The sequence below is a fragment of the Ahaetulla prasina genome, chromosome 4 (assembly GCF_028640845.1).
Source record: "Ahaetulla prasina isolate Xishuangbanna chromosome 4, ASM2864084v1, whole genome shotgun sequence".
Taxonomy (NCBI): domain Eukaryota; kingdom Metazoa; phylum Chordata; class Lepidosauria; order Squamata; family Colubridae; genus Ahaetulla; species Ahaetulla prasina.
In genome coordinates this window covers 48,782,801-48,809,763 of record NC_080542.1, presented here as the reverse complement: position 1 = coordinate 48,809,763, position 26,963 = coordinate 48,782,801, and the positions used below count along the sequence as shown (strand labels likewise).

Below are 26,963 nucleotides of genomic sequence, written 5' to 3'. Positions count from 1 at the left end.
ACAACACAATTGATGGTCAATATATCAATATCGATCAATATAAATCATAAGGATTGCCAACAACAAGTTATAGTCATACAGTCATAAGTGGAAAGAGATTGGTGGTGGGAACTATGAAACGATTATTTGTATCTGCCAAAATTTCCTTCCCTGCCTCCCTCCTTCTTATTCCCATCTCCTCCCTCCCTCCCTCCCTCCCTCCCTCCCTCCCTCCCTCCCTCCCTCCCTCCCTCCCAGGATATTTATTCATTTTATAGATTTTTATTGTGCCACAATTTTCCCTCCCAGGATATTGCAGATTCAGTAAATAGTCTGACAGTGTTGAGGGAATTATTTGTTTAGCAGAGTGATGGCCTTTGGGAAAAAACTGTTCTTGTGCCTAGTTGTTCTGGTGTGCAGTGCTCTATAGCGTCGTTTTGAGGGTAGGAGTTGAAACAGTTTATGTCCAGGATGAGAGGGATCTGCAAATATTTTCACGGCCCTCTTCTTGATTTGTGCAGTATACAGGTCCTCAATGGAAGGCAGGTTGGTAGCAATTATTTTTTCTGCAGTTTTAATTATCCTCTGAAGTCTGTGTTTTTCTTGTTGGGTTGCAGAACCGAACCAGACAGTTATAGAGGTGCAAATGACAGACTCAATAATTCCTCTGTAGAATTGGATCAGCAGCTCCTTGGGCAGTTTGAGCTTACTGAGTTGGCGCAGAAAGAACATTCTTTGTTGTCCTTTTTTAATGATGTTTTTGATGTTAGCTGTCCATTTGAGATCTTGCGATATGATAGAACCCAGAAATTTGAAGGTTTCTACTGTTGATACTGTGTTGTCAAGTATTGTGAGAGGTGGAAGTATGGAAGGGTTTCTCCTAAAGTCTACCACCATTTCTACGGTTTTGAGTGTGTTCAGTTCCAGATTGTTTTGGTTGCACCACAAGGCTAGTCGTTCGACCTCTTGTCTATATGCGGATTCGTCATTATATTGAATTATATTGAATATTGAATCCAGACTGAAAAGCTTCAAGATATTTGGATGCTTTTGAGAGCACCATAGTGAGCTGGTGTCTTGCTGGCAATGGAACTTTGTTTACAGGAAAATTGTGGCTGGACACCAGATCTGGAGCAGCAAAATGTCCCTGAAGGAGGGAGAAATCATCAATGGATAGCCATTCCTCATGGGTACAATTTAGAAAATAGGGTTTTGCAATCTGCTTCTGAATTGAATGGCTGGGAGTTAAGGGATACCATCAAGCTTACCCTCATAATGCAGTCTTTTAAGAGCATAAAGTTCATCTAAGCCTTATTTCTTAAGCTTAGTTTAATTAAATAAATAATCAGTTTTGGGGATTTTTTTTTACTATATTGGAAATATTAAGACTTTTGAATTGGCAAGATTTTACTGTAGTCATTGGGTGAATTGCCTTCTTTGCTTTGGAAAATATTTTTTGGATTAAACAGCAAAAGGGTGCTTAGAATATGAATTTGGGAAAGCTAATAACTGATTAAGGATCCAGATGGACTACGGTTTTGAATTAATTAGAAGAATCTTTCCCAGGGAAAATGACAGTTGTTTGGGTTTTTTTCAAAGAAGAAATATAATAATGGGGCCTTGAAGTTTGACACTAAAAGGAATTATAGGATAATTAATTTATTAACAACAGAGAAAGAGAGAGAGAGAGAGAGAGAGGAGAGCAGAGCAAAAGAACCCCTTAGTGGATGTTTTTGAATATTAGTCTTCAAAAGTATGATATGATAGACAAACTGTGTGTCAATGCAGTTACAGAAGGTGAATGGGATACAGCAGATAACACTGAAATTAATTTGAATGTGGATTTAAATGTGCCAAGCAATGAGAAGGATATGGGGAACCATGTACTGGATACACAGATGAAAGATATACAATTATTAAACCAGAAGAATTTCTCATTTTTATTTATTTATTTATGTTCTGTCTTTATTATTTTTACAATTAACTCGAGGAAATGAACATATCTGCCTCCTCTTATTTTCCAAACAATAACCTTCTGAGGTGGGCTGAGAGAGAGTGACTGGCCCAAAATCACTCACCTGGCTTTCATGGCTAAGATGGGAAGGTGGAACAGTTTCCCAGTTTTTAGACTTATCCTTTAACCACTACTGGACAAAATAATATCCTCAGAAAATTAATGAGCTCTACCCAATGTGCCAAACCGAGTGTTCTGTCCTCCTCCGCCTCCGTCTGAATGATGGCTTAAGTAGCCGGCACTATCAACTCTGGTGGCAAAAGAGCCAGCGTCTGCCAAGAGCCCTCATTATCTTCCACGACGCTGGTGAGTCACAAACTTCAGCTCTAGTCAATCAGTGGATTTGCCTGTTACAAAGAGACACACCAGCTCTTGCTGCCTTTTATATCCTGTGGGGTGTGGCTCCATGACTCAGCACTTCCTAGGCCTGCCCCACCCTTGCTTCTCTTGTTCCCTCCTTTCCTGCCTACGAAACCTAGGATTCAACCAAGCCTGATTGCTGTCAGCTGGGTCTGCAGGTGTGGCTTGGCGGGGGGGGGAGAGTCAGGAGATGGAGGCCTCATTATTTCTTCCACCTGGCCTGCTTCTGGCTCCTGGAGCTGAGCCAGGGGAGCCGGTACTCCTGAGGTAAGTCCTGACGACCCTTCCCCCTCACTTTCCAAGTCACTTTCTGGCAGCAGGGCTGGCTCCAATTCACTTTCTGGCCGCAGGGCCAACACCGAGGGTCCTCAAGACAACAGCTTTAGTCTTTGTCACTCAGAAGCTGCCTTCCTAGTCTGGTATAAATCATCACATGCTGGAAAAGTAGATGTTGCTCTGAATGAAGCTAGCACAGTTATTACTGGCTCAGTTGGCATTGTCCCACCTGCTGTTTGCAGAGCAGCAGCAGCATACAGAGAGGCATAAATCATCAAAATCTAGAGAACACTCTCTCTATGGCTTACAACCAGTTCATCAGAGATTAAAATCTAGGAAAAGTTTCCTTAGGTTGGTGGAATATTTCAAAGAATTTAAATGCAGAGTGGACCTATGGAAAGCTTCAACACTGGAGGGAGAAATCAGAAGCATCATGGCAATACTGGCTGGGAAATAGCGAAGCTCCGACAAGCTTTGCGAAAACCCAACCAGACAAATGGCTGTCGGGGGATCTTTGAACTGGAACCATCTTGGAGGGATGGGGGAGAGAGAGAGGCACCTTGGAAGACCAAGAGGAACAGGCAAGTTCCTCGAAAGATTGGAGGCATCTCTTTGACCCGGTAGCAGGGACAGCGGCCATTGAAACAGCCGCTACAAGCTTGGGCACCCAGGCTAGGATTTGAGCAGGAGCAGTGATTGAACAGAGTATTGTTACTGGGTGAGTGATTGGCCAACTCACAGGTAAGAAGCAAATATTTTTAAAGCTTGAAAGAAGTCCCAACCCGAAATTAATGGCTAATTGGCATGTGGCAATTCAAAATGAAGGAGAACAAAAAACAAAGAGGAACTTTAAGATTAAATCCCTAAAAGGAAAACTTTCCACCTGGATTTAAAATCGGACTTGGAAGAAACTAAAAATAATTAAAAGAAAAAGACAACTGAGGAAAAGCATTCTTTAACAACAAAAGGTTTTAACTGAAGAAGAGGAAGTAATTATTTTTGTGGATTAACAATTGACATTTGCTGGAGGATTTGTGAATTGGAGAGAGACATTTGCCGGTGGAAAGAAAATATTGCATTACTTAGACCATCATGGGAAACTATTGGAGGAGTATTTGTTTAAAAAGCTGGAGCACAATTTCAAAAAGGAGTGGAAAGAATAAAGATGCAAATTGGAATGGTTTAAATGAACATTTGAATTGGACATTATTTGGAAAGAAAAAAGAAAAAAGACATTATATGGACTTGAATTTGAATAATAAATTCAAATATTTAAATTTATTTAAATTTAATAAATTAAAAAAATTATTTAAAATTTATTTAAAATTCAAATATTTAAATTTATTAAATAATAAATTTAAAAATCCTTTCTCTTTAAATTATAACATGGAAACTTGGGAGCATGAGTATGAGGAACTAAGGGAGATGCTTCAAAAGATGTGAGAAGTGTTTAAGGGAAATAAAGAAGCGGAGGATTGATTAGAATGCAAAAAAAGAAAAAAGAAAATATAGTGAGAAGCAAGAGGAACAAGAATACACATTTTTCCTTTGTTGTGTTTCATGTCGAGATTGACTGTGGTTTTCCTCTATGGTTTTTTATAAAATGGAAGAGTCTTCCAAATGGAAGAGTAAGTGGATCTCCATCATCCAGAAATTTAAGAGACTGCAATCACACAGCTATCAATCAATATGGTTGGCAAGAATTAACACAGGATTAGTCCTTTATGTGTAATATATAAATATCTTTTGAACTGAGCATTGGTGTTTTTTAAGAAAAATGGTATTTGTGTAATCTATCTATGAGAAAGTATTTAAAAGCATGATATTATTGACCTACATATCTTTCCATGTAATTCTAAATCCAAATCAGTAAATATTGCTGCCAATGCTTACCTTGTTGACTATTATTCTACACAATTTGTGCCTGGAGCAATATGATAAGCCTAGGGCACAGTATCTGGTGGGGCAGATATTGGAAGCAAATTCCAAAATGCAATTTTGGCAGAATCAATTAAAATTACAACTGTTTTATTTAGGAATGTAATATTAAGAATGCTTAAATCAACCTAATCATCTCCTTGCAAAGAATTTAGGAAGAAAAGCCTATAATATTCCTACAAATATTTAAGTAAGTTAATTCAAAGAGAAGGAGCCTAGTAGATGCTGCCTTAGATCTTGAACAAAAGGTGTGATATAAATCCTCTTATTCTTACTCTGGTTTGTTGCACAGATGTTTAGACTGGCTTTGGCATTTTTGTCTACCTATTGAATTTTTCCCAAGGACTTGGGATAGACAGATAATGGATTTTTAATGGTCTTAAAGGTATTGTCTTAGTACACAAGCTGTTCCAAGCAAAGCTGTCTTTTGCACTTGATTAATGATCATTTTGTTACTGCCTGTGCTGTTCAAGTGGTGCTCTAATTGTTTTCAGATTGTACCCAAGGCACCCTTTGGGTGCAATCTTTGCATCTGTACTACCTTTGCTTTCTTTTGCCACTGTTATCAGTACTACCTTTGCTTTTTTTTTGCCACTGTTTCTATTTCTATTTGCAGGCTTTTGTATTTTTTTATCTTCTCCAGTGTTTCTTTTCTATTCTGCTGTCTCCAGGTACTACCACATCCACTATCCACACTTTTTCTGTCTTTTTTATCAACAATTGTTAAGTCTAGAGTATTATGTGACAGTTGCCTGTCTGTTTGAATTTTAAAGTCTAGAGCAGTGATGACTAACCTTTTTGTCCTTGCGTGCCAAAAGCATGCGCGCACAAGAGTGCGCGTGCCCACACTCATAATACGATGCGCCCACGACACTCCCCTTGTGCATGCGTGTGCCACCCCATGCGAGCTCACTTGCCCCCTGCACATGCACGCATGACCCCCTCACATGCCCTGTTTTGGGCCAAAAACAGGAGGCCCGGGGAGGCTGCACCGCTCCCCCCCAGCCCTCTGCATGTCTATGCTGTTACAGGTGTTATGTCTGCCTTGTATGCAGCTTTATTTCTCTCTAGCATTCATCTCCATTGTTCAGTGATGCATTTCCTACCTCTCTAGGATTTACCTCTATCTGCTCTTGTGAGGCCCTTCCTGTTCCTGTTGGATGTTTACACAGCTCAGCTGGGGCGAGGGTTTGTGTACCATCAAAGAGGTCTATGCGTGCCATCTGTGGCATGCATGCCATAGGTTCACCATCACGAGTATAGAGCTTTTCCATCTTTGGCTGCAGAGCACATAGTCAATCTGATTTCTGTGTTAACCATCTGGTGATATCCATGTGAAGAGTCATCTCTTGGGTTGTTGGAAAAGAGTGTTTGCTATGACCATTGTATTCTCTTGACAGAATTCTATCAGCCTGTGCCCTGCTTCATTTTGTATTCCAAGGCCAAATTTGCCTGTTATTCCAGTTATCATTTGACTTCCTACTTTAGTATTCCAATCCACCATGATGATAAGGACATCATTTTTGGTGTTAATTCTATAAAGTGCTGTAGAGCTTCATAGAACTGGTCAATTTCTCCTCTTCAGCACCAGTGGTTGCGGCATAGACTTGGACTACTGTAATATTGATTGGTTTGCTTTGGATTCAAACTGAGATCATTCTGTCATTTTGGGGATTGTATTGCTTTCCTAACTCTTTTATTGATTATGAAGGCTGCTCCATTTCTTCTGAGGGATTCTTGCCCGCAGTAGTATATCTGATAGTCATCTGAATTAAATTTAACTATTCCTGTCCATTTTAATTCGCTGATTCCTAAGATGTCGATGTTCAGTCTTGTCATCTCTTGTTTGACCATGTCCAGCTTGTCTTGATTCATGGATCTTACATTCCAGATTCCTTTTGAGAGAAAATTTTTACAGCATTGGACTTTCCTTTCACCACCAGATGCATCCACAGCTGGCGTCCATTTGGTTTTGGCCCAGTCGCTTCATTCTTTCTGGTGATATTATTACTAGCCCTCTGCTCTTCCCCAATAGCATATTGGACACCTTCCGACCTGAGGGACTCATCTTCTGGTGTCATATCTTTTTTCCTTTTGGTACTGTCCCTGGGGTTTTCATGGCAAAGATACTGGAGTAGGTTGCCCTTTCCTTCTCCAGTGGATCACATTTTGTCAGAACTCTCTGCTACGATCTGTCAATCTTGGGTGTCCCTGCATGGCATAGCTCATAACTTCATTGAGCTACATAAACCAGCCCTTCGCCATGACAAGGCAGTAATCCATGAGTATTGGGTTACCAGAGGTTAAAGATAAAATTTTACCATACGTCAGCCAATCTGGCTTTGCCACCATTTCTTTTCTTAAAAAAGCTTCCTGGGGTGACACTCAAAGGGGCAGCTTCATAGAGAGACTTGTTTTATATTTATTCCAAACTCTTAGTATGGCTCTTTTAACAAAATGCTTATTAAAATTAACATTAACTTTGATTTTGTCATACAATAAGTACCATGACATCAAAACCTTAATTCATGGTCCTCTAACTCAAGTAGTCTCTTGTTCTGGAGGCTCACCCATTCTTTTGCCCAGGACAAACAGCATGCATCAAAATACAGGGGTGAAACACTCCCGGTTCGGACCGGATCGCCTGATCCAGTAGCGATGGTGGCTGGTGGTTTGGAGAACTGGTAGCAAAAATCCCTGGCCCAGCCCCCTGCCCCTGCTGAGCCATGTGATCATCAGAGATTTTTTTTCTTTTTTTTTCTTTTAAAAGCTGGGCAGAGGCAGACAGATTAGAGGATGCTGGCAGGTCGCTGGCTTACTCGCTTGGCTGCTATCTGCCTGGAGCATGCAGGCAGCAGAGAAAACCTGTGTCATGCCGCCTCCTGCCTCCGCACATTGAGGAGGCCAAGCAGCATAAGGAAGAGTATAGACTTCATGAGCCATAGGAAGCAGCTGCCAGTGATGCCCTCATGCGAAGATGGGGAGGTTCAACCCTCCTCAGGAGCTGTAAAGTGCTCACTGCCCCTCTGACACCCGCTGAGCCTCCTTTCACCATGAGCGCCTCTTTTCCTCTTTCTCGCCAGAAGCGCTTGCATACCCAGCGGGAAGGGGGAGGATGGTGAGACTGGCTCGGTCTGTTTTAATGGAGAGGAGTCCTCACCCATCCAGCGTGGCATGGAGGTCCAGCTGGCCAATTTCTAGCTTCAATGGACAGCAAAGCTAGGGTTGACCCCAGCTGCTTCTCTCCACACAGTGTTTTCTGGAGGCAGCTTGAGTCTTCAAGTTTCAAGCGACAAGAGATGTGTTACTTTTGGGGAGACTGCAGGATTGCCCCGCCTCCCGCCAGCCAACTGGTCTTCAGCACGCGGCTCAGTGGCCTCCAGACATCAGATTCCCACCACCCATCACCAATTCAGGGGTTCCTGAGCATGTCCACCCAGTCACATGACCACCTAGTTTTAATTCAGCAATACAACTATATTGTAAGGTTTTATAATGTATTGGAATTTTTACAATGTTTATAATGTTTTATTATGTGTTAGTTTATGATGTTTTATGAAAAGGGAAGATGTTACGGTGGTTATGTCTGCTGTATTGGCAGAATTATTCTGAGATGCATTTCCTGCCTTTTTAGGAATTGCCTTCAGTTGCTCCTGTGAGGTATTTTCTGGTTCCTGTCTTATGTACAGTAGATATATACTTGTAATGATGGCTTATCAGGGCTTTTCGATTAAACTTCTTGAAACAACCACCCAGCTAATCCGGTCCCCCAACAATCTGAGCGACTGTGAAGTGGTTTGAGGACCCTGCTTTATTTCATATTACAAATTAATATTGATCTGCTAGCCCCATGATGGCGAAACTATGGCACATGTGCCACAGGTGGCACGCAGCTCCCTCTCTGTGGGCACATGAGCAATCACCTAGTTCAGCTCTGCCGCGCATGCGTGTGCGCCTCCCGCTGGCCAGCTGGTTGTCGAGGCTCATAAGCCCTGAAGTTATTTCGTATTATATGGAACAATTAGAAAGCAGATAGCAAGAAGATATGGATTACAGAGTTATGAATGGTAGGCTAACTTTTCTGTAGGTAGTGTTTTTCAAGTGTTGAACCTCATAGTAATCATATTGATTTGGTTAATGGCTATGATGGCTGTAGGACCAGGGGTGGGTTCCACTTACTTTCATTACCGGTTCGCTCTCATGAATGGGTGGGAGCTTCATTTGCGTGCATCACTTCTGCACATGCGCAGAACATTTTTGATGATGTCTGGGCAGGTGGGGGGGAGCCTTCTGTCACCCCTATTACCGGTTCACCCAAACTGGGGTAAACCGGGAGCAACCCACCACTGTGTAGAGACTGCAAAAGTAATACTTTAATCTAGATTGCACCCAATTTGGAAAAGGTAACACTTTAACCCGTGTTCTGAACCAAGATAAACTTTTGACCTACACATTCATACAGATAAGCCAAGATAGATGTATGAGGAAACCAAGCTTAACTGTATTAATTATAACTTTAGTTTGTCACAGCCAACAGTAAGCTAAATGAGAAAACAGCAAAGATTTTGAAATTTGATGAAAAAAAAAACACAGAAGAAGTCTGAAATACTAGTGTACAATTTACAAAAGATGAAATCACATTCGGTCTGTAAAGCAAATTGTAGCAAATCTAGTTTAAAATGATTCACAATGGCTTTGTGTGGAGCTATTCCACACTGTAGTTTAAGCTGTTTCTCTCTGCTGTTCTCCTGGTGGTTTTTTTAAGCCAGCTTCAGAAAATTCAGTCCTTATTGTGCTACACTGACAATGGAACTGGGCTGGGCTCATTTTGGATTATAGACCTGATTGTTGTACCCTTGCTTTTTGCAACTTTTGTACAAGCTAATCTACCTTTTTCCTATTTCCTTTCCCAAACTGCAGGAAATAAAAAGCAATGCTCAAGCACTTCTTTCCTGCAATGTAAGGCTGTTTGTAAAATCCAAATATATAAACTCTTATACGTATACTTAGTTTGCAAATCCTTTCTTTATTAGATAATTTTATTAGCATTAAACAGGAGCATTAATTATGTTGACAATCTCACAAATTATTATTGCTTCTTAGCTTTAAACCAGGGGTGTCAAACTTGATCCCGTCACTGGCCGCATCAGGAGTTTGTTTGCTCTTGGGGGGCTGGGTGGGCATGGCCTGGTCATTGCGGCCGACTGGGTGAGCGTGGCTGGGCTCAGGGGGGCAGGGACTGGTTCCTTGCCATCTCCAGGATGCCCCTATGGGCCAACTCTGCGGCCTATTGCAGACTGGATCTGGCCCAGGGGCCACAAGTTTGACACATCTGCTTTAGACCATCTGGGACAAGGAGACACATTCCAGGCCACAATATTCCCTACCTTCCTTCCCCAGTGGTCTTTCCAAATTCAGGAATATTTCCGTGGTCTTATCCTGAGTCATTTTAGAATGAGCAAATCTTTAAGAGCTAAAGCTGTGTAACATTCATTCTGGTTCACTAGCTATCCATATTTAATACCAAATAAACTTCCTGCCAGCACATTAGTCCCATTTATGCATCCCTTCTCTCCAGGAGGCTTCTATGCAATTGCAATTGCTTATCTCTTTAACTGAACACTTTTCTCAGTTCAAAAAAACACTTTTCCGACCTTTGTCAAAATATAAGAATAAAGCATATGTCTGGACAACCACAAGACAGAGTGTTCTATTTCTTTATTTTGTCACAAGTATTGAAACTCTGATAGAGTTTCATTGTTTCTAGATTTTTCCATATCTTAACTGCAAAATCATGTTCTTTAATTCCAATAATAAACTATTTACTGAGATGAATAGGAATAAATAATTATACTTCTTTTATTAACACACATCTGTAAAAGAAGTTTATCTCGCCTTTCTCTTTAATGTTAACTTCCTCTGGGTTAGAAACATGGCCCAATTCTGTGCCCTAACGGTGATAAAAACATAAAATAATTTCCAATCTAATCTGCACACACACACACACACACACACACACACACACACACACACACACACCATCTCAGATATTCAGGATACGCTGAATTATCTTGTTATTAGTTTCCCAACTATTCAGTACAACCATTCTTAAATTTAGGGTGAATACTATGGACAGATTTACTGTTGCTTCCTAAAATGAACCAAAGGTTTAATCTGCTATTCTCTTGTTGTCTTCAGAAGCCACTGTCGGATGGAACAGATTCATCCATATGCAGCACTGTGGATTACAAGCCTCCAGATCCTTCAGAGGAGAAAGCAGAAGTTGAAGAAAATATGGAGAATGACGATCCAGAGGAGTGCTTCACTGAAGGTATCATGGTCAGAAAACTAGCTCCATTGATCAAATTGGCAGATGACACCAAGTTGGAGGAGAATAGTTAACACTTTAGATAATAGATTAAAAAATGGAGCATTTCTGCAAGTGGGGGCGGTGGTGGGAAATCCACCCCTTGTCTTTCAAATTTTGCTGCTTTCCTGCTTCCCATTTGCCAGCACATCTCCGGGTGATTTTTCTTCTGGTAGGGCACTGAGTTGGCTTCACATCTAGTTGCCCAGGACAACTTATTCTGCATCCAAATGGCCATGCTCCCCCCTACCCACCCCATCTGGTGCATCCACCCAGCTATGCTGACCCAGCCATCTTGAGTCAGCTGCCCAGAGTCAGCTACATCAAGCTGGCTACACCTAATCCTCCCTGTCAATCTGGCCACGCCCACTCAGCCATGCCCACCTGGCAGTGCTCAGATGGCTATGCCCACCCAATCATGCCCATCTGACTACAATGAGTTGTCATAGACCCCCTACTGACTTGGACAGGGGGTTGAACAGAGGAGTTCCAAGATCATGTCCAACCCTATTATTCTGATTGATTGGTTGATTGATTGATTTATTTTAAATTTGTTTATCACCCATCTTGCAGCAAGGTGATTCTTCTGTGCTTTTCAAGTATTCTCTTCCAGCACATGTGAAAAAAGAGTGCTCCAACATGTACATAATGATAATTTTGTGTTAATTATTAAGGCTAATTACTGTTAGCCTCCTCATATTTTCTACTATCTTCTCCTATTGGTATTTTAGGATTAAATTACTTTGTTGTTTGTATGTGTTTATGTACTGGAGATAAATTCCCCATGTATCCAATCATACTTGGCAATAAAGTGCTCTGTTCTGATTCTATTCTATTCTATTCTACTCTACTCTACTCTACTCTACTCCACTCCACTCCACTCCACTCCACTCCACTCCACTCCACTCCACTCCACTCCACTCCATTCTAAATTCCTTTGCTGATATGATAAGGGAGTTCCAAATTGTGTGGTCGGCATCAAGAGCATATGAGGAAATAACAAAATGCCTGTGTAGTTTGCTGTGAAGGAAAATTTCAAGTTCACATGATAGATTTAGAACAAGTTAGAGCAGCTGCAATGTTAAATGATTCACTCTTTCTTCCCTTGCAGCCTGTGTTCAAAGGTGTCCTTTCCTGTACGTTGATATCAAAACAGAAAAGGGAGCAAAATGGTGGAATCTTCGAAAAACATGTTTCAAAATCGTAGAACACAATTGGTTTGAGACCTTCATTATCTTCATGATTCTTCTCAGCAGTGGTGCCCTGGTGAGTGTTTCTCTTTCGCATTATGTTTTCCCCTACAATAATACAAGTTAGAATAAGAGTGATTTTAAATTACTCTCATAATATGCTTCTTCTAAGAATTTGGGTTAATCTTCCTAGTTTTTTAGATTCCATAAGTATCATTATGTATTCAGTTTGAGGGCTAATAACACAAGTCAATTGGATTCAGCAGATTATGTTTATGATCATATTGGTGATCCAGTCTCTTCCAGAAAGGCAGTTTCAGTGCAACTGAAAGGGTGCTGCCCCCAGATAGGTCCAGTGCCTCTATGTTCCCAGAATAAATAAACTCTTTGAACTATTTATTCTAGCTAAGTGCCATCCCTTAAAATAGCTTACAAGAATTAAAATAGCTATACAATAATGCAATGCATGAAAGCAAGAGCACATTACTCTCTACATTACACTTGAAGAGAAAGAGAAATTATTAGTTTTACTGCAGTTACCTGTTATCACATTCTACAGATTGTTTTGGAAAATTTTGTTAAACTGTGGGTCCAAAGTAAAAAAGTCACTTGATTGAGAGAGATTTATGAAAAAGTTCTAATAAAACTTTGTGTCAATCATTATAAAATTTTATTATATCTATATGTTCTTATCATTATATCTACATGTTCTTATCATCCTGAGTCACATAGACTGTCTTCCTCATATAGTTGTCTTTGAATGGAGCAGATGGAAGAATGTTAAACTGAGACTGTGACAAAGTTCGGTGATTTGGCATTTCCAAGATGATAACATATTCAATGAACTGTAGAGTCAGATTTCATCTCCAAAACCTAGCATGACTAGGAATAGACTTAAGTCACTTTACCATTTAGCATCATGGACTCTGCTTGAGAAGCACCCAGTAATCTAAAGATAGCAAGCAGCAACTCTGGAGAGAGACTTGGGTTAGCAGTTCATGTCATAATGTCCTCTTCCAGGTCAAATTAAATTTACTCAATTCCAAAGATTACTGAAACAAGCAGGTCCATTGGACTGCAATTAAACTTAAAAAATTAATCATTACCGAGCCTTCATCATGAGTAAGTCAGACTATCCCCAAGACATTGTTCAGAATGCAGTACTTGCTCTGCAATCCTCCTTGATAAATGTAGCACCAATTAACTGCAAATAATATCCAACAAGATATATCTTGTTGACGATTTAGATTTCTTATAGGAACAAACTGTTATGGCTAATAAAACAGTTGGGTAGAATTTTATCAGCCCAACCAGTAGTAAGAAATAAAGAAGAGGTCATTTTGAAGTTCCTTGTGGCTATTTGCAACAAGCAACCGTTTGCCTCTAGATCAATTGTAGCATAGTCAAAATATAATGGACATGAGAGATCTCTGGATGCAGCAAAAACTATTCACCTGAGGGGAAACGGTTCATCAATCTATCGACAAAATATTTAAGTTCACTAAAATGTACTATTGATCAGTAGTTTTATAAATTGCTAAATTATTTTTAAACGGTAGAATATGTTTTATGGAAAATATGCACATGGGAATTAGGAAGTAAACAAGTTGTTAAAATGGTAATTTGAAAAGTTACATTAAAATATTTTATATAGTTCTCATGCTCATTTAATATACTGCTGATTTAAATTTTACAAGCCTATATTTTAACATATCAAGTAAAAGAAAACAAATTAGCATTAAACCTGATTAAAATAGATCACATTGAAAGATGTTGTATTAATTAGAGTAGTAATAAGAAGATATACCAAAGTAGGAATAAACTCACAATGCCTGATATTATTATACAAAAGAAAAACTTTTTTAAAAAAATAGAAAAATAGCACACAGAAAGAGCTTGTGGTAAACTTCCATTCTTTCAACAGAAGATCTCCCAGATCTGATAAGATGTACATAAAAACCCTCAGGGCAATGAAATGTTTAAGGTATTATCTAGATCAAAATTTGGTGTTAGGCTTTTAATACTATTGTTTTCTGCTGAAATCTTGAAATCTCACCACCAATAACCTAAATAATGATGTAGGAAAATAAGTATAACATTGTGGAAAACAAGTCTCAGAGCACATACTTATTGCAAACTTAAGTATTAAACATTGAAGATGGGATTCCCAGGAATTTTCTACATATTTCCACACCTATCTTTACAATGTCCAAATCCTTGTGTATATTTGTTCAGTAATACAATGTTCCTCTTCAGTAATATAAAGTTATGCCCCGAAAGGTAAAGGCCACTCATGCTGTGGCTGCTTTTATTGCTTTTATATCTTGTCAAGAGGTCTCAAACACTGCTCTGCCTTAATTCCCCTTTCAGGCTTTTGAAGATATCTACATAGAACGCAGACATACAATTCGTACCATCTTGGAGTTTGCTGATAAGGTCTTCACATATGTTTTTATTCTTGAGATGCTGCTTAAATGGGTAGCCTATGGGTTCAAGGTCTACTTCACCAATGCTTGGTGCTGGCTGGACTTCCTCATTGTTGATGTAAGTTGCAGCTTTCTGGAAGTAAGCAATCTGGGAAAGATTCCCAAAGATTCCTTTGGTTTTGCATTAAATCTGATTAATCATGTGATTCTGTTAGGCTCCATTTCAAATTTTAGCCCTCTAAATAAGAGAAAACAACTTCCTTCTGATAAATATTTAAGGACACTTGACATGAATTCAGGAACCAGATTCTTTCCCCATAGCTAAATTAAAATGCTATTGACCCCCCACTAAGTTGGCAGGAATCTATGCTACCTTGTAATTTGATGTTCCTATTGATGATCCATATACTCACTCTATTGAATCTGTTCTGACTGGCTGCTGAATAATATTGTCTTGTTTATGATTTTCAGCGTATGATCAGCCAATCACTTATTTAATTCTACTGGCTTTGCCACTTTCTTTAGGATCTTTTTTGCTGGCAGGAAATCTTCCACTAATCATTGGACTTCAGTAGAGATGGTGTGGGTTTTATTGCAAGGCATCATCTGGTGGAATAGAATAACCAGTAGAAGGCTAAATATATATATATATATCTTATTTCTTCTTGCACAGAACTGAAAGACTTTGGTTCAATACTGCTTTTCTTCCCAGCTATTAAGGGAGGCAACAGAAAAATTGCAGACATAGCTAACCTGGAAGAGAGGCAATGTGTATAAATGAATCTGAACATAAGGATGCATCCTTATGAAAGAGTCTACTCCTGATTATTGACTCTCCATCCATCAGTGTAGTGGATGGCAAACTGTATATATACAGTCTTGTAACACTGAATGTTGTCTATTTAAAGCAGTACAATATTTTAAAACTGGAACAACTAAAGATAACTATCTCTTTCAAGAGCTGGGCACAAGATAAAGACAATATCATGGGAAAATGGCATAAAACAGTATATTGCCAGGACATGTTTGTATCATGGTTACATTAAAGTAGCATATAGCTCAGAGGATTCAGGAAATCTGACCCAGATGCTCCTATGTGCAAGATATGGGACTATAGTCCTTCTTCTATAATTCTATCATTTGTTACTACTAATCATTTCATTTTCTTTTTAATCAGGTCTCCATAATTAGTTTAACAGCAAACTGGCTAGGCTATTCAGAGCTGGGAGCTATCAAATCCCTAAGGACACTCCGAGCATTGAGGCCGCTTCGGGCTTTATCCAGATTTGAAGGCATGAGAGTAAGTGTGGTGTGACAATCCATGATTTTATTTCTCCAGTTTTCTTCCATGCCATGGGAATTTCAGAGGGTATGAATATAATTCCTATAGCAAATAGCAATAAAAGCCAAGCCTACCTTGAAAGCATTTACAGTATTTTGACTGGCAGTATAGGTTACCATTTTTTTCTCCACAGTATTTACATTTTGCTTTCTTTGAATGAAGTTATAATAATAAACATGGAATAGTTCCATTTTGTTCTGAGAGATGATCACATTCCAAGACTATTCTAAATACTATAAGATGGAGATGAAAATTGGAGACATTTACTCCTGGGAAATACAGTAAGATGATGATGAGGATTATGATGATGAAGATAATAATGAGGAGGAAGGTCTGGTAATAGTGATGATGATGATGCCCAACTCTCAGTGACTCTAAACAGCTCAAAACATTAAACAAAGAAGTTACAAAAAACCCCATATAAAATAAAAAACCATGGCAAGTGACCTGAGTGAAAAGTCAGGTCTGTCCTGTCCCTTGCCTTTACTTTCCAAAGAACAAGGAAGGGTTCCTCCTGAAATGATTCCTCCATCCTTATTCCTTCTGTGGCTAACATAATTCTTGTCATTGCTCTGGCTGCATTTCTTCCTGCTGTCTCCCATTCTCATAGCCCATTACACCCCCAGGCAGATCCTTGAGAGTTTCACTTGTTTTTTTAAAAAAAATTTATAACATTATTTTAAATTAGATTATAAAATATGCTATTATTTATTTATTATGATTATGATCTTTTAGGAACCAGTTCTCTTGATTCTTGCTTTACATAAATGTATAGACTACTCGTATCTCAGAATTATCTATAGCAAATGAACCCACAGATTGCTAATAATTGTGAAATGTCTATAGTTATGTTAATGTTGTATCTTAGTGCCTTTTCCACACTAGTATAAATTTAACTTGAAATCTCCAATCTAATTAAGAATATAAACCAAAAACACTTTTTTAACAGGCCACATTCTGAATTTGTGAAAAGTTTTGAAGTTGATTTACTTTTATTAAATCCTGAGTAGATTCTTTCTCCTGATACTAGGTGGTTGTAAATGCCCTTTTGGGGGCCATCCCCTCCATCATGAACGTTCTCTTGGTATGCCTGATCTTCTGGCTCATCTTCAGCATTATGGGGGTGAACCTCTTTGCAGGGAAGTACTATCGCTGTGTCAATACCACCACAGGTGATCTCTTTGAAATCCAACATGTAAACAACAAAAGTGACTGCATCGATCTTATCAATGTTGAGAATGCCACTGATGTCCGTTGGGTCAATGTCAAAGTCAATTTTGACAATGTGGGCTTAGGCTATCTCTCCCTTTTGCAAGTGGTAAGTAAGCATGCTTTCCCTTAAGAAATCTTCTATTTTAGCTGGAACCTCTCCTTTCTTATATAGAGGCTCATATGAGAAACTGCCAACTAAAGCACTGGCTAAAACTATCCGTCTCAGCTGGTCCTTTGACCTATTTAATCCTAGCCAATAAATTGATTTCTTCCAGGAAGAAAAACATAGTTTGAATTCAAATTATTTTGACCCATTTGTAGTCCAGTTCAATGTTTAGAACACCTGGGCCTAAGAGAGACGCTCCAGAGGAGAAAGAGCAAGTTGAATTGGATGTGCAGAGAGGGGACCAAAGTCTCTTTTTATTGCAATGGCATTCTTTTTAGTAGATTGTGGCTATCTCTCCCTAATTTGTATTTTTTCCTATTAATGTCCTATGTTTTCTCCTGATTTAAACTATCTTCCCCTAATTTTCCTTGAACCAAACCAATTTTTTTCTGCTTGTATGATCAGGGCAAAGCCAGCCTTCAAAATATGTTTTTATTTCTACATACTGGAATTCTATACTGCTTGGGGAGGGGGAGTCTCCTGTTCCTTCAGAATTATCTCTATTTCCCCCTCTAAAATAGGAATGATGGTGTTTACTCTTTACCCTCATTGAAACTACCAGTATTCAAAACACTTTGATCGTATATTCCCACCACCACCACCACCATGAAGGGTTCACATCAGAGGTGGGTTTCAGCAGGTTCTGACCAGTTCTGGAGAACCAGTAGTGGAAATTTTGAGTACTTCAGAGAACCGGTAGTAAAAATTCTGACTTGCCCCATCCCCATCTATTCTCTGCCTCCCAAGTCCCAGCTGATCAGGAGGAAATGGGGATTTTGCAGTATCCTTCCCCCAGGAGTGGGGTGGGAGTGGAGATTTTACAGTATCCTTCCCCTGCCACTCCCACCAAGCCATGCCATACCCACCAAGCCACACCCACAGAACTGGTAGTAAAAATTTTTGAAACCCACCACTGGTTCACATTCAGAAATGAGTTCCAGCCAGTTATACTGTACAGGAAAGATAATTCTAATCCAATGAAGGTGAGTTTCTACTTTTATTTGTTTTTATGAAAAAAATACATGCTGATGTAAGCATATACTATTCTATTCTATTTCCTCTTCTCCATTTGTTCTTTAGAAACTAAACCAAATTATTCAGAACAAACGTATTTGTTCCTTCTGTACCTGCTCAATCACTATATATTAGCAGATGGTTCTAATTTTCATTAAAAGGAACATCCTAATAAAATAATATAATCTCCTTTCTCTCACTGTTTTAACAAAGCCAGTTGTGTGATTAAATAAACATGGCTGTCCTCATCCTTTCTTATTCTCTCTTCACGAGGCAATTCTATTTTTTATTTTTTCCCCCTAAAAAGTTAAAAAATGAGAAGGAAAGATGTAACTTCCAACCTGAGATGCCCATTCTGAGCTATAAATTTATATATGTTTTTACGAAGTCAGAGTCCTCTATTCTCAATTAAAATGAATATGTCCTGCATTATTCTTCCTTGTAGGCCACTTTCAAGGGCTGGATGGACATCATGTATGCAGCTGTTGACTCCCGTGAGGTAATTTGAAAAGACAGTGTTGTTTTGCCTTTTCTGAAGCTTTCATGGAGTAATTAACAAGGGGTTCATTACTTCCTTTGCTTTTCCAGCAGGAGGAACAGCCTCAGTATGAAGTGAATCTCTACATGTATATCTATTTTGTCATCTTTATTATCTTTGGGGCATTCTTCACTCTCAATCTCTTTATTGGTGTAATCATTGACAATTTCAACCAGCAAAAGAAAAAGATAAGTATCTTTAATTTGTTTTATTTATTTATTTTTTGTTCAAAAGGCATATGCTCTCTTTCAAATAAGTAGTTCTGGAGAGTTTTTTACCAATAGTACAGACAATCAAATAGAATAGAATAGAATAGAATTTTTTTTATTGGCCAAGTGTGATTGGACACACAAGGAATTTGTCTTGGTGCATATGCTCTCAGTGTACATAAAAGAAAAGATACGTTCATCAAGGTACCCAATTACCCAAATTGCATGGTCCCTGCAACTATTCAATGTGGCCAGTCTATTTTCCTTTTGGCTGTTCTTCATATGAGAAAAAATGGTACAGTGTGCAGCCTTCTAGTGGTTCAGGTTATCCATGGCAGAGGCCAGTTCTGGAACCTTATGACAATTGATGGTTCTGATTTTCCATAAAGATTGTTATCTACTTTCCACGTATTTGAATTACATACACTAGAGCTGATCAAGGCAGAAGCATGGGATAATCTTATAAACATTACTTAAACTGATTCACAGATTGCTGTGAATAATCTGTGAGCCTGTAACTGCAAATTGAACTGAATTATAACTTAACTGAATTATAGTTAAGTTTCAGGGATCAGCTTGAAGCGCACCTTGAGTTCCCAGAGCCTAAGAACCTGTCCTGAAAACCAGAGCTGTGGTGTAGGACATGCAGCATAATAATCCATGAACACATGCAGAGTGGAGAGTTAAACTGATTGAGAGCTCATTCCTTCCTGAGAAGCATATTTAACTTACAAGGAAGAGAAACTTCCCCTGCAAATGTCTTCAAAGAAAAAACAGAAAGTCCAGTTGCCTCTTGAAAAAAACACCTTTGAGTTCCCCAGCAAATACACATTAAAAAATCCTTTTATTAAAGCATTCCTACAAATTTGGGGTGAGACAACAAATACATATTACCAATAACAGCATGCTTTGGGACTTTGATGCATGGTCTCTGGTACTAACAATACTACTATTAACTATTAGTAGTAGTATTGTTCATTGCACAGTCAGCCAGATGTTCAGACTGGTTTGGCATTTTTGTCTATCTATCAAGCCCTTACCAAGGACCTGGAATAGGCAGATCTGGATGTTTGATGGTGTTACAGCTATCATAGCAGGACGAAAGCTGTTTCAAGTAAAGCTATCTTTTGCAATTGATTGATGGTGAATTTGTCAATGCCAATGGTGTTCAAGTGGTGCTCCAAGGGTTTTGGGATTGCTCCCTAGGCACCTATTACTATTGGTACTACCCTTGCTTGCCTTTCCCATAGTTGTTCTATTTCTGCTTATAGGTCTTTGTATTTTGTTATCTGCTTTAGTTCTTTCTTTTCTATTCTGCGATCTCCAGGCACTGCCATATCCATCATCTAGACTTTTTTTTTGTCTTTCGTATCAACAATTGTTAAGTCTGAAGTGTTATGTGGCAAGTGCCTGTCTCTTTGAATTCTAAAGTCCCAGAGCAATTTAATTTTCTAATTTTCTACGACTTTCTCTATTTTATGGTCCCACCAGTTCTTGCTTGCAGGCAATGATATCTCTTTCAGATCTTCCAATGCACCATTGTTGGTACTTTGTCATACCATTGCTTGTAATCAGTCTGTGCAATCTTCTTGTTCTTGCAATAGCTTACCAAATGGTCCACTGTTTCTTCAACTTCTTTGCATAGGCAACACTTACTGTCTGTTGCTGTCTTCTCAATTCTGGCTTTGTATGCATTTGTCCTTATGGCTTGATCTTGGTTTCTATCTTCAACTTTCCTGCTCTTAGTCATTGTCAGGTCTAGTTATTAGCTGCTTTCCGTGCTATTTTTTTTAAATGTATTGGCTATGTAGAGCTTTGTCTTCCCATACCTCCATTCTGTTTTTCATTTGGTCTTTCTTGTAGGTCAGTTTGGTCTCTCCAGTAGTTAGTAAGCATTCCTGGCATACTAACTTCAGTGCATCTTCTTCATTGTCCTTCAGATATTCTTCCAAAGCCCTTTTTTCTTCTTCAGTTATCTGATGTACTTGCAGCATTCCACTTCTACTTATTTCCTTGATAGGTAGCATCTGTCAAATGTCATTGCAAGGATGAAGAGCATGATTCATGGTCATTATTTTTCTGGTCTTCCTATCCATTGTTTTTAGTTCTGATTGAGTCCAGTCCACTATTCCTGCTGTGTATCTAATGAATGGAATTACCCTGGTGTTGATTGCCTTGATGGTATTTCCTCCATTGAATTTAGACTTTAAGATCTTCTTCCCTCTCTTGATGTACTCACTACTATTCTTTTTCTTGACTTCAGTGTGCTTGATGTTATCAGCTTGAAGGATACCCAGGTATTTGTAGTAATCGTCTTCCTCCAGACTCTTAATGTTGTTTTCATGGGGCATCTTGATTCCTTCAGTTTTCACTCTTTTTCCTTGTTTGATAGTGAGTGTGGCACATTTGCCCAATCCAAACTCCAAAATTCTCTAAAATTCTTTTTTATTCTTATTCACCTCTTTTAACTAAGTGGCATTCTTGTTGTATTTCTTTGGTTTATCCCATATCTGCGCCCAAAACTGCACTCTTTCTTCCTTGTCAGTTATTAACTGATTTACTGCAGTTTTTCCATTGATGGATTGGTAGAAATGTTTCTAATTGGATTGAAATTGAAGATTCTGCTTATAATTTGCAATTCGAGCTTCATATCTATTGATCTTCTTGGCTATAGCTGTTAGTTGCTGCTTTATTATTTGATCTCCCTTGTTTCTAAGTGATATTTCTTAATTAGGTATTCTTTGGTCTTCCTGTTCTTCAGCTTCTTCTTTTTCATCTTTTCTAGCATGCTTGTGTCTGATCTCAACTTGTTGATCTAATTTTCCAGTCTAATCAACCATTTTTGTTGATTTTGCATCAGTTACAACTGCAGCTGTGCTGTACTTTAGTTGTTTCTTGCAGTGGGTGGTTATACTTGCTTTTGCAGTATTTGCATCTTTTAATGGTTGTGCTAGATGTTTCTTTCGAATAAGCTTCAATGCAGGCAGCCTTATTCCTATGTTTTTATGCTTTCTAGATGCTCAGTTATTCTTTGTTTCAATTCCTTTATTTCCTTACTTAGAGGGCTTTCTTCTTCCTGAGGAAGAGGAGAGGGTTCCTCATGTCCAAATGAAAACAGTTGTATATCTCTGCTGGATTCCTCTGCTGCCTATTCCCCCTGGTTTGCCTCTACATTCTGAGTTATTTCTGGCAAGACTTTGATGTCTTTGCCCTGGGTAAACCTTTGCAGTTCTTCCAACTCTGCTTCTGTGAATACTTTATTTCAAATTATAAATTGCCGTTGATCAGCTAGCATCTGTTCTGTTATTTCTGATTCTGGATGTTGTTCTTTCCAGAACTGGTGCATTCATTTCAAATATCATCTTCTTGTTCAATTTGATCTGTAATAACAGATCATTATTCCCAATCACTGTATCTTTGCAATGGGTAAACACATTTTCCTCTAGAAGTTCTGCAGCTGCTAACCCTGGTTGCTCAGCCAACAGCCCTAAGTCATGTAGCTCATTTTTCATCAAATATCCAGGAACTCCAACATCTAGTGTTGACCTTGTTAACCCAGGTGACATCCAAGCTAATATGGCTCTCTGAAATGAATGTCTCACCATATTTTTTATGGGAGAGACACCCTTTGTCTGACTCCTCTGATGAAATCTGTCCAGCTTGGTTGAACCTCTAGCATAGCTCTCATCTTCCTTAGAGCACCCAAGCCCCACAACCACATCAAGGTAGTGCCTCACTACTATTATTATCACTAGGATGATGATGATGATGATGATGATGATGATGATGATGATAATACACCCACTCCAAGGATCTTTACCTTATAGTGGTGCAGGGGCTTGTGTGCTCTGTTGAAGAGTCAGTCTAAGTTTGCTACAAGTCAGTCTAAGTTTGCTACAAACCCATTCAACTATGATGAAAACATGTCAAGTGAATTCTATGCCAGATCAAATGTTGCCTGGATCAACAAAACTCACATTGTTTACTATGGCTCCTGGGTGTTTAGCAAAAAATATGACAGAGCACTCAGCTCCCTCTGCTAGGGATGGAGTTGATAGGCAACTGGAAGATGAATGAAAAAAGCAGAAAATCTGGACAAATAAAGAAATTATTCAATTATGGAAGCTTATTATCGATTTGAACTCACAAAAAATGGATTTAAAAATTGTCTGCTCAAGATTTGGAAGGAGATTTCCACCTAGATGTGGAAATCAATGAACAAGGACTTATGGACCAGAGTCACATTATTTTGAAGCACAAGTTCTTCTCTAATGCAGAATTACAAGCAGAGATTGCAAGCAGAGCAGTTCAAAATCACGACTCAAGTGTAACTGATAATAAAGATAATTAAGAATTGGAGCAACAAGTAGTGGGGAAAAGGAAGGAAATCCGAGAACCGGATGAGGAACAAGAAGCAAGAGTTGGATTAGATCTTGAACCAACAGGTAGAGCCAAATTAGCTGAGAAGATTAAGACTCAGATCAAAAACATGGAAATAATTTGGTTCCCAAAACTTATCAAGTTAGCAAGAGAAATTTGGCTAAATTATTGAAGAATGGGAATGAAGCTGTCCAGACTATTCCAACAGAAACATTAGCTGAAATAAATCAGCTAATATATGCAGCACCTTATGTTACAGCTGAAGAACTGAGCTTGAAAATTGGAAAGAATAAAGCAATTAAGAAGGGGAAACAATTTGGCTCTGATAAAGGTGCAACAATTGGTGTAAAGACAGGAAAAATCATTGAAAATGATGGATTCAAACTTGATAATGAAGAGTTGATAAAAGAAGGGCCTCTGGTGGCGCAACAGGCTAATGCAGCCTATTATTAACAGCAACTGCTTGCAATATTGCAGGTTCAAGTCCCACCAGGCCCAAGGTTGACTCAGCCTTCCATCCTTTATAAGGTAGGTAAAATGAGGACCCAGATTGTTGGGGGGCAATAAGTTGACTTTGTATATAGTATACAAATGGACATAGTTTGACATAGTGTAAGCCGCCCTGAGTCTTCGGAGAAAGGCGGGATATAAATGCAAAACAAAAAAAAGTAACACCTGAAGAAGGATGCAAGTACTTAGGAGCTTGAAAGCTTCTAATCTGTTGCACAACCAACAGGAAGGAAGCTACTTCAACAAAATACATAAAGCGAGTCTGGAAAATCTTGAGATCAAAGCTGAGTGAAGGAAATATCATAAAGGCAATTAACACCTGGGCAGTGCCTGTAATACGATACTCAAATGGCATAATTGATTGGACTCAGCTAGAACTTGATAACTTGGATCAAAAGACAAGAAACTAATGGCAATGCACTATGCTTTGTATCCAAAAAATGATATTGATCAATTGTACTGCAGGAGGACTCTTACAAAGGAAACAAACTGTAGAAAAGGAAAAATACACCTTAAATGACTACATTAACAAAAGCCAAAGAGCATCTGTTAAAGACGAATAATGGAAACTCTTGAAAACAGCGAGATTGAAAGCAGAATATCGAAAGAAAACAATTGAGTATCGTGTTTCTAACTGGAAAAAGAAGCCTATCTACAGTCAATATCTGAAGGACATTGAAGGAAAAGTAGATACCAAGCTAAAATGGAGCTGGTTGAATTCAGGGATGCTGAAGTAAGAAACTGAAGGTTTATTTTGGCTACTCAAGAACAAGCCCTGCAAACCAATTCCACGGAAGCAGAAATTCAATGTGTCAGTAACAACAGCAAATGGCGCTTATGCAACGAGAAAAATGAAACTCTGGATAACCTTATTAGTGGCTGCAGCAAAATCTCATATTTCGATCATGTCATGATCAAGTTGCCAAAATCATTCATCACTTCATTGGAAGCTTTGACAAAAGTTTGGGTTTGAATGCAGCAAAAATTACTGGGAACACCAAATAGACAAAGTTCTTTAAAATGGGCAAGTCAAGCTCTGCCTGGTAAGGCCTGTTATTAAGAACACAAAGCCTGCAATTACTGCAGGTTCGAGCCCGGCCCAAGGTTGACTCAGCCTTCCATCCTTTATAAGGTAGGTAAAATGAGGACCCAGATTGTTGGGGGGGCAATAAGTTGACTTTGTAAATATATACAAATAGAATGAGACTATTGCCCTATACATTGTAAGCCGCCCTGAGTCTTCGGAGAAGGGCGGGGTATAAATGTAAACAAAAAAAAAAAAAAAAAAAAGATCTTGTGAGACTTTTGGATCCAAACAGATGGACATCTGGCCCACAACAAGCCTGACTGATATCAATATTGTGGAAAGAAAAAAGTCTGGTTTCTTGGTATTGCAATACCAGGGGATGCACAAATTGAAGAGAAACAACTAGAAAAAAATAACAAAATACTGAGATTTGCAAATTGAAATTGAGCCAATTGTGGAGGAAGAAATCAATGGTTGTACAATAGTAATAGAAGCACTTGGAGCAATACCCAAAAGGTTGCCTAGGTACATGGAAATTTTGAACTTACCAGATCTGAATATTCTGACATTGCAAAAAACCCACTAAACTTGGAACTGCCTATATACTCAGACGTTACCTTATCAGCTCTTAGGTCCTTGGTTAGGACTGTTGTAAAAACTGTTAAGTTTTTACAAGTCCCAGACTATGAATCAAATTGAAGATTAAATCTTAAATAATAATAACAATAATGTTGATGATAATAATACTACTACATGATTTCTCATCATGTCTAATAAGGTTGATTCTTTTTTTACTTTGGAGGCAAAGATATCTTCATGACAGAGGAACAAAAAAAATACTACAACGCCATGAAGAAACTAGGTTCAAAAAAACCAGTGAAGCCCATTCCAAGGCCCCAGGTATGCCATTCTCAGGATCCAAGTCTATGGTCCGTGTCCATGGGAAAAAAATTCTCAGAACACCCCCCCACACACACACACTTGTATTTAGATACAAAAGCTAATCTAACTAGTCAGAATATTAATTGCCTTACTAAATGATAATATATTATTTCCACAGTTTAGTGACTTTTCTTAACTATAAAGAAATAAACAGAATAAGAGTTGCATGCAAAACTAAGTTAGTTTGCAAAGGTCAGTCATTTCTTTTCAGATACATACATGTAGACAAAATATTTTTAATTTAAGACAAGATTTCTACAGGAAATAAAGGAGCACAGTCAATTTTGATTTAATGAACTTTGGCTGGACAGATTTTGGACACAACTGGCAAAAGCTCTCGTACCATGTGTTTCTGCATGTGCATAAGATCCCATTTGGATTTAAAGGAGATTTTGTTTTAACAGTCACTTTCCCGCTCTTTGGTAAATTGAGAATTTACTGTACAAGACCCTTGGGATCATAAAAATAAAAAATACATCTGTCAATACATAACCCTTTAGAATTATGACAACTGCTATGAAGTCTATTTTTCAGAACGTAAACATGAAGAAAAAAAAAGAATTGAGGTCAGGTTCCTAACAAGTTTTCATATACCCTTAATTGATTACTATCTTTTTCTACCAACTTTTTCTATGTCTTTCTTTCCTTTGCATCCAAGTTTCTTTTTCCTGGATTCCAAGTTCTTCATTTCCTACTGTTTTCTAATACCAACACCTGACTTTTTTCTGCCCATGGTATCTACTGCAGTGATTTTTATAGAAGCATTATCATTAGCTTTTATAGCAGTTGTGAAAATGAATACTGTATATTAATTGTCCCTACAGAGGTAAACTGATATCATAAGTGACTTCAGGTAATTCCTTAGATCAATATCTGTCCCTCCTATGGCTTAGTTCTTAGAGGATAGTGATATCACCACAAATTGTGAGATTAAAATATTTCAGTTTACTTCGTAGAGGTTAGGAAATATTAAGGGTGACATTGGATGAATTAGACTTTACAGAAAGTATCACAACTCAACATTAGCCATTTTCTTATTAAAATTCAACAGCATTAACTCAACAAGTTCCCTC

At 38.5% G+C, this 26,963-nt stretch overlaps 1 protein-coding gene across 10 annotated transcripts in view; it reads left to right on the top strand.

Annotated features, from left to right (window-relative positions):
- The window catches only part of SCN4A (sodium voltage-gated channel alpha subunit 4), a 146,083-nt gene that overhangs the window by 99,439 nt on the left and 19,681 nt on the right, over positions 1-26,963 (top strand). For 9 of the 10 annotated variants that reach the window (XM_058184081.1, XM_058184080.1, XM_058184082.1 and 6 more), the window contains 8 exons: positions 10,766-10,898; positions 12,046-12,200; positions 14,495-14,668; positions 15,728-15,850; positions 16,923-17,210; positions 18,730-18,783; positions 18,873-19,010; positions 25,744-25,848. In XM_058184081.1, coding sequence (XP_058040064.1) covers positions 10,766-10,898; positions 12,046-12,200; positions 14,495-14,668; positions 15,728-15,850; positions 16,923-17,210; positions 18,730-18,783; positions 18,873-19,010; positions 25,744-25,848 — 1,170 coding nt within the window. The remainder of the gene's footprint in view (positions 1-10,765; positions 10,899-12,045; positions 12,201-14,494; positions 14,669-15,727; positions 15,851-16,922; positions 17,211-18,729; positions 18,784-18,872; positions 19,011-25,743; positions 25,849-26,963) is intronic. The other variant, XM_058184084.1, reaches the window with a different exon arrangement.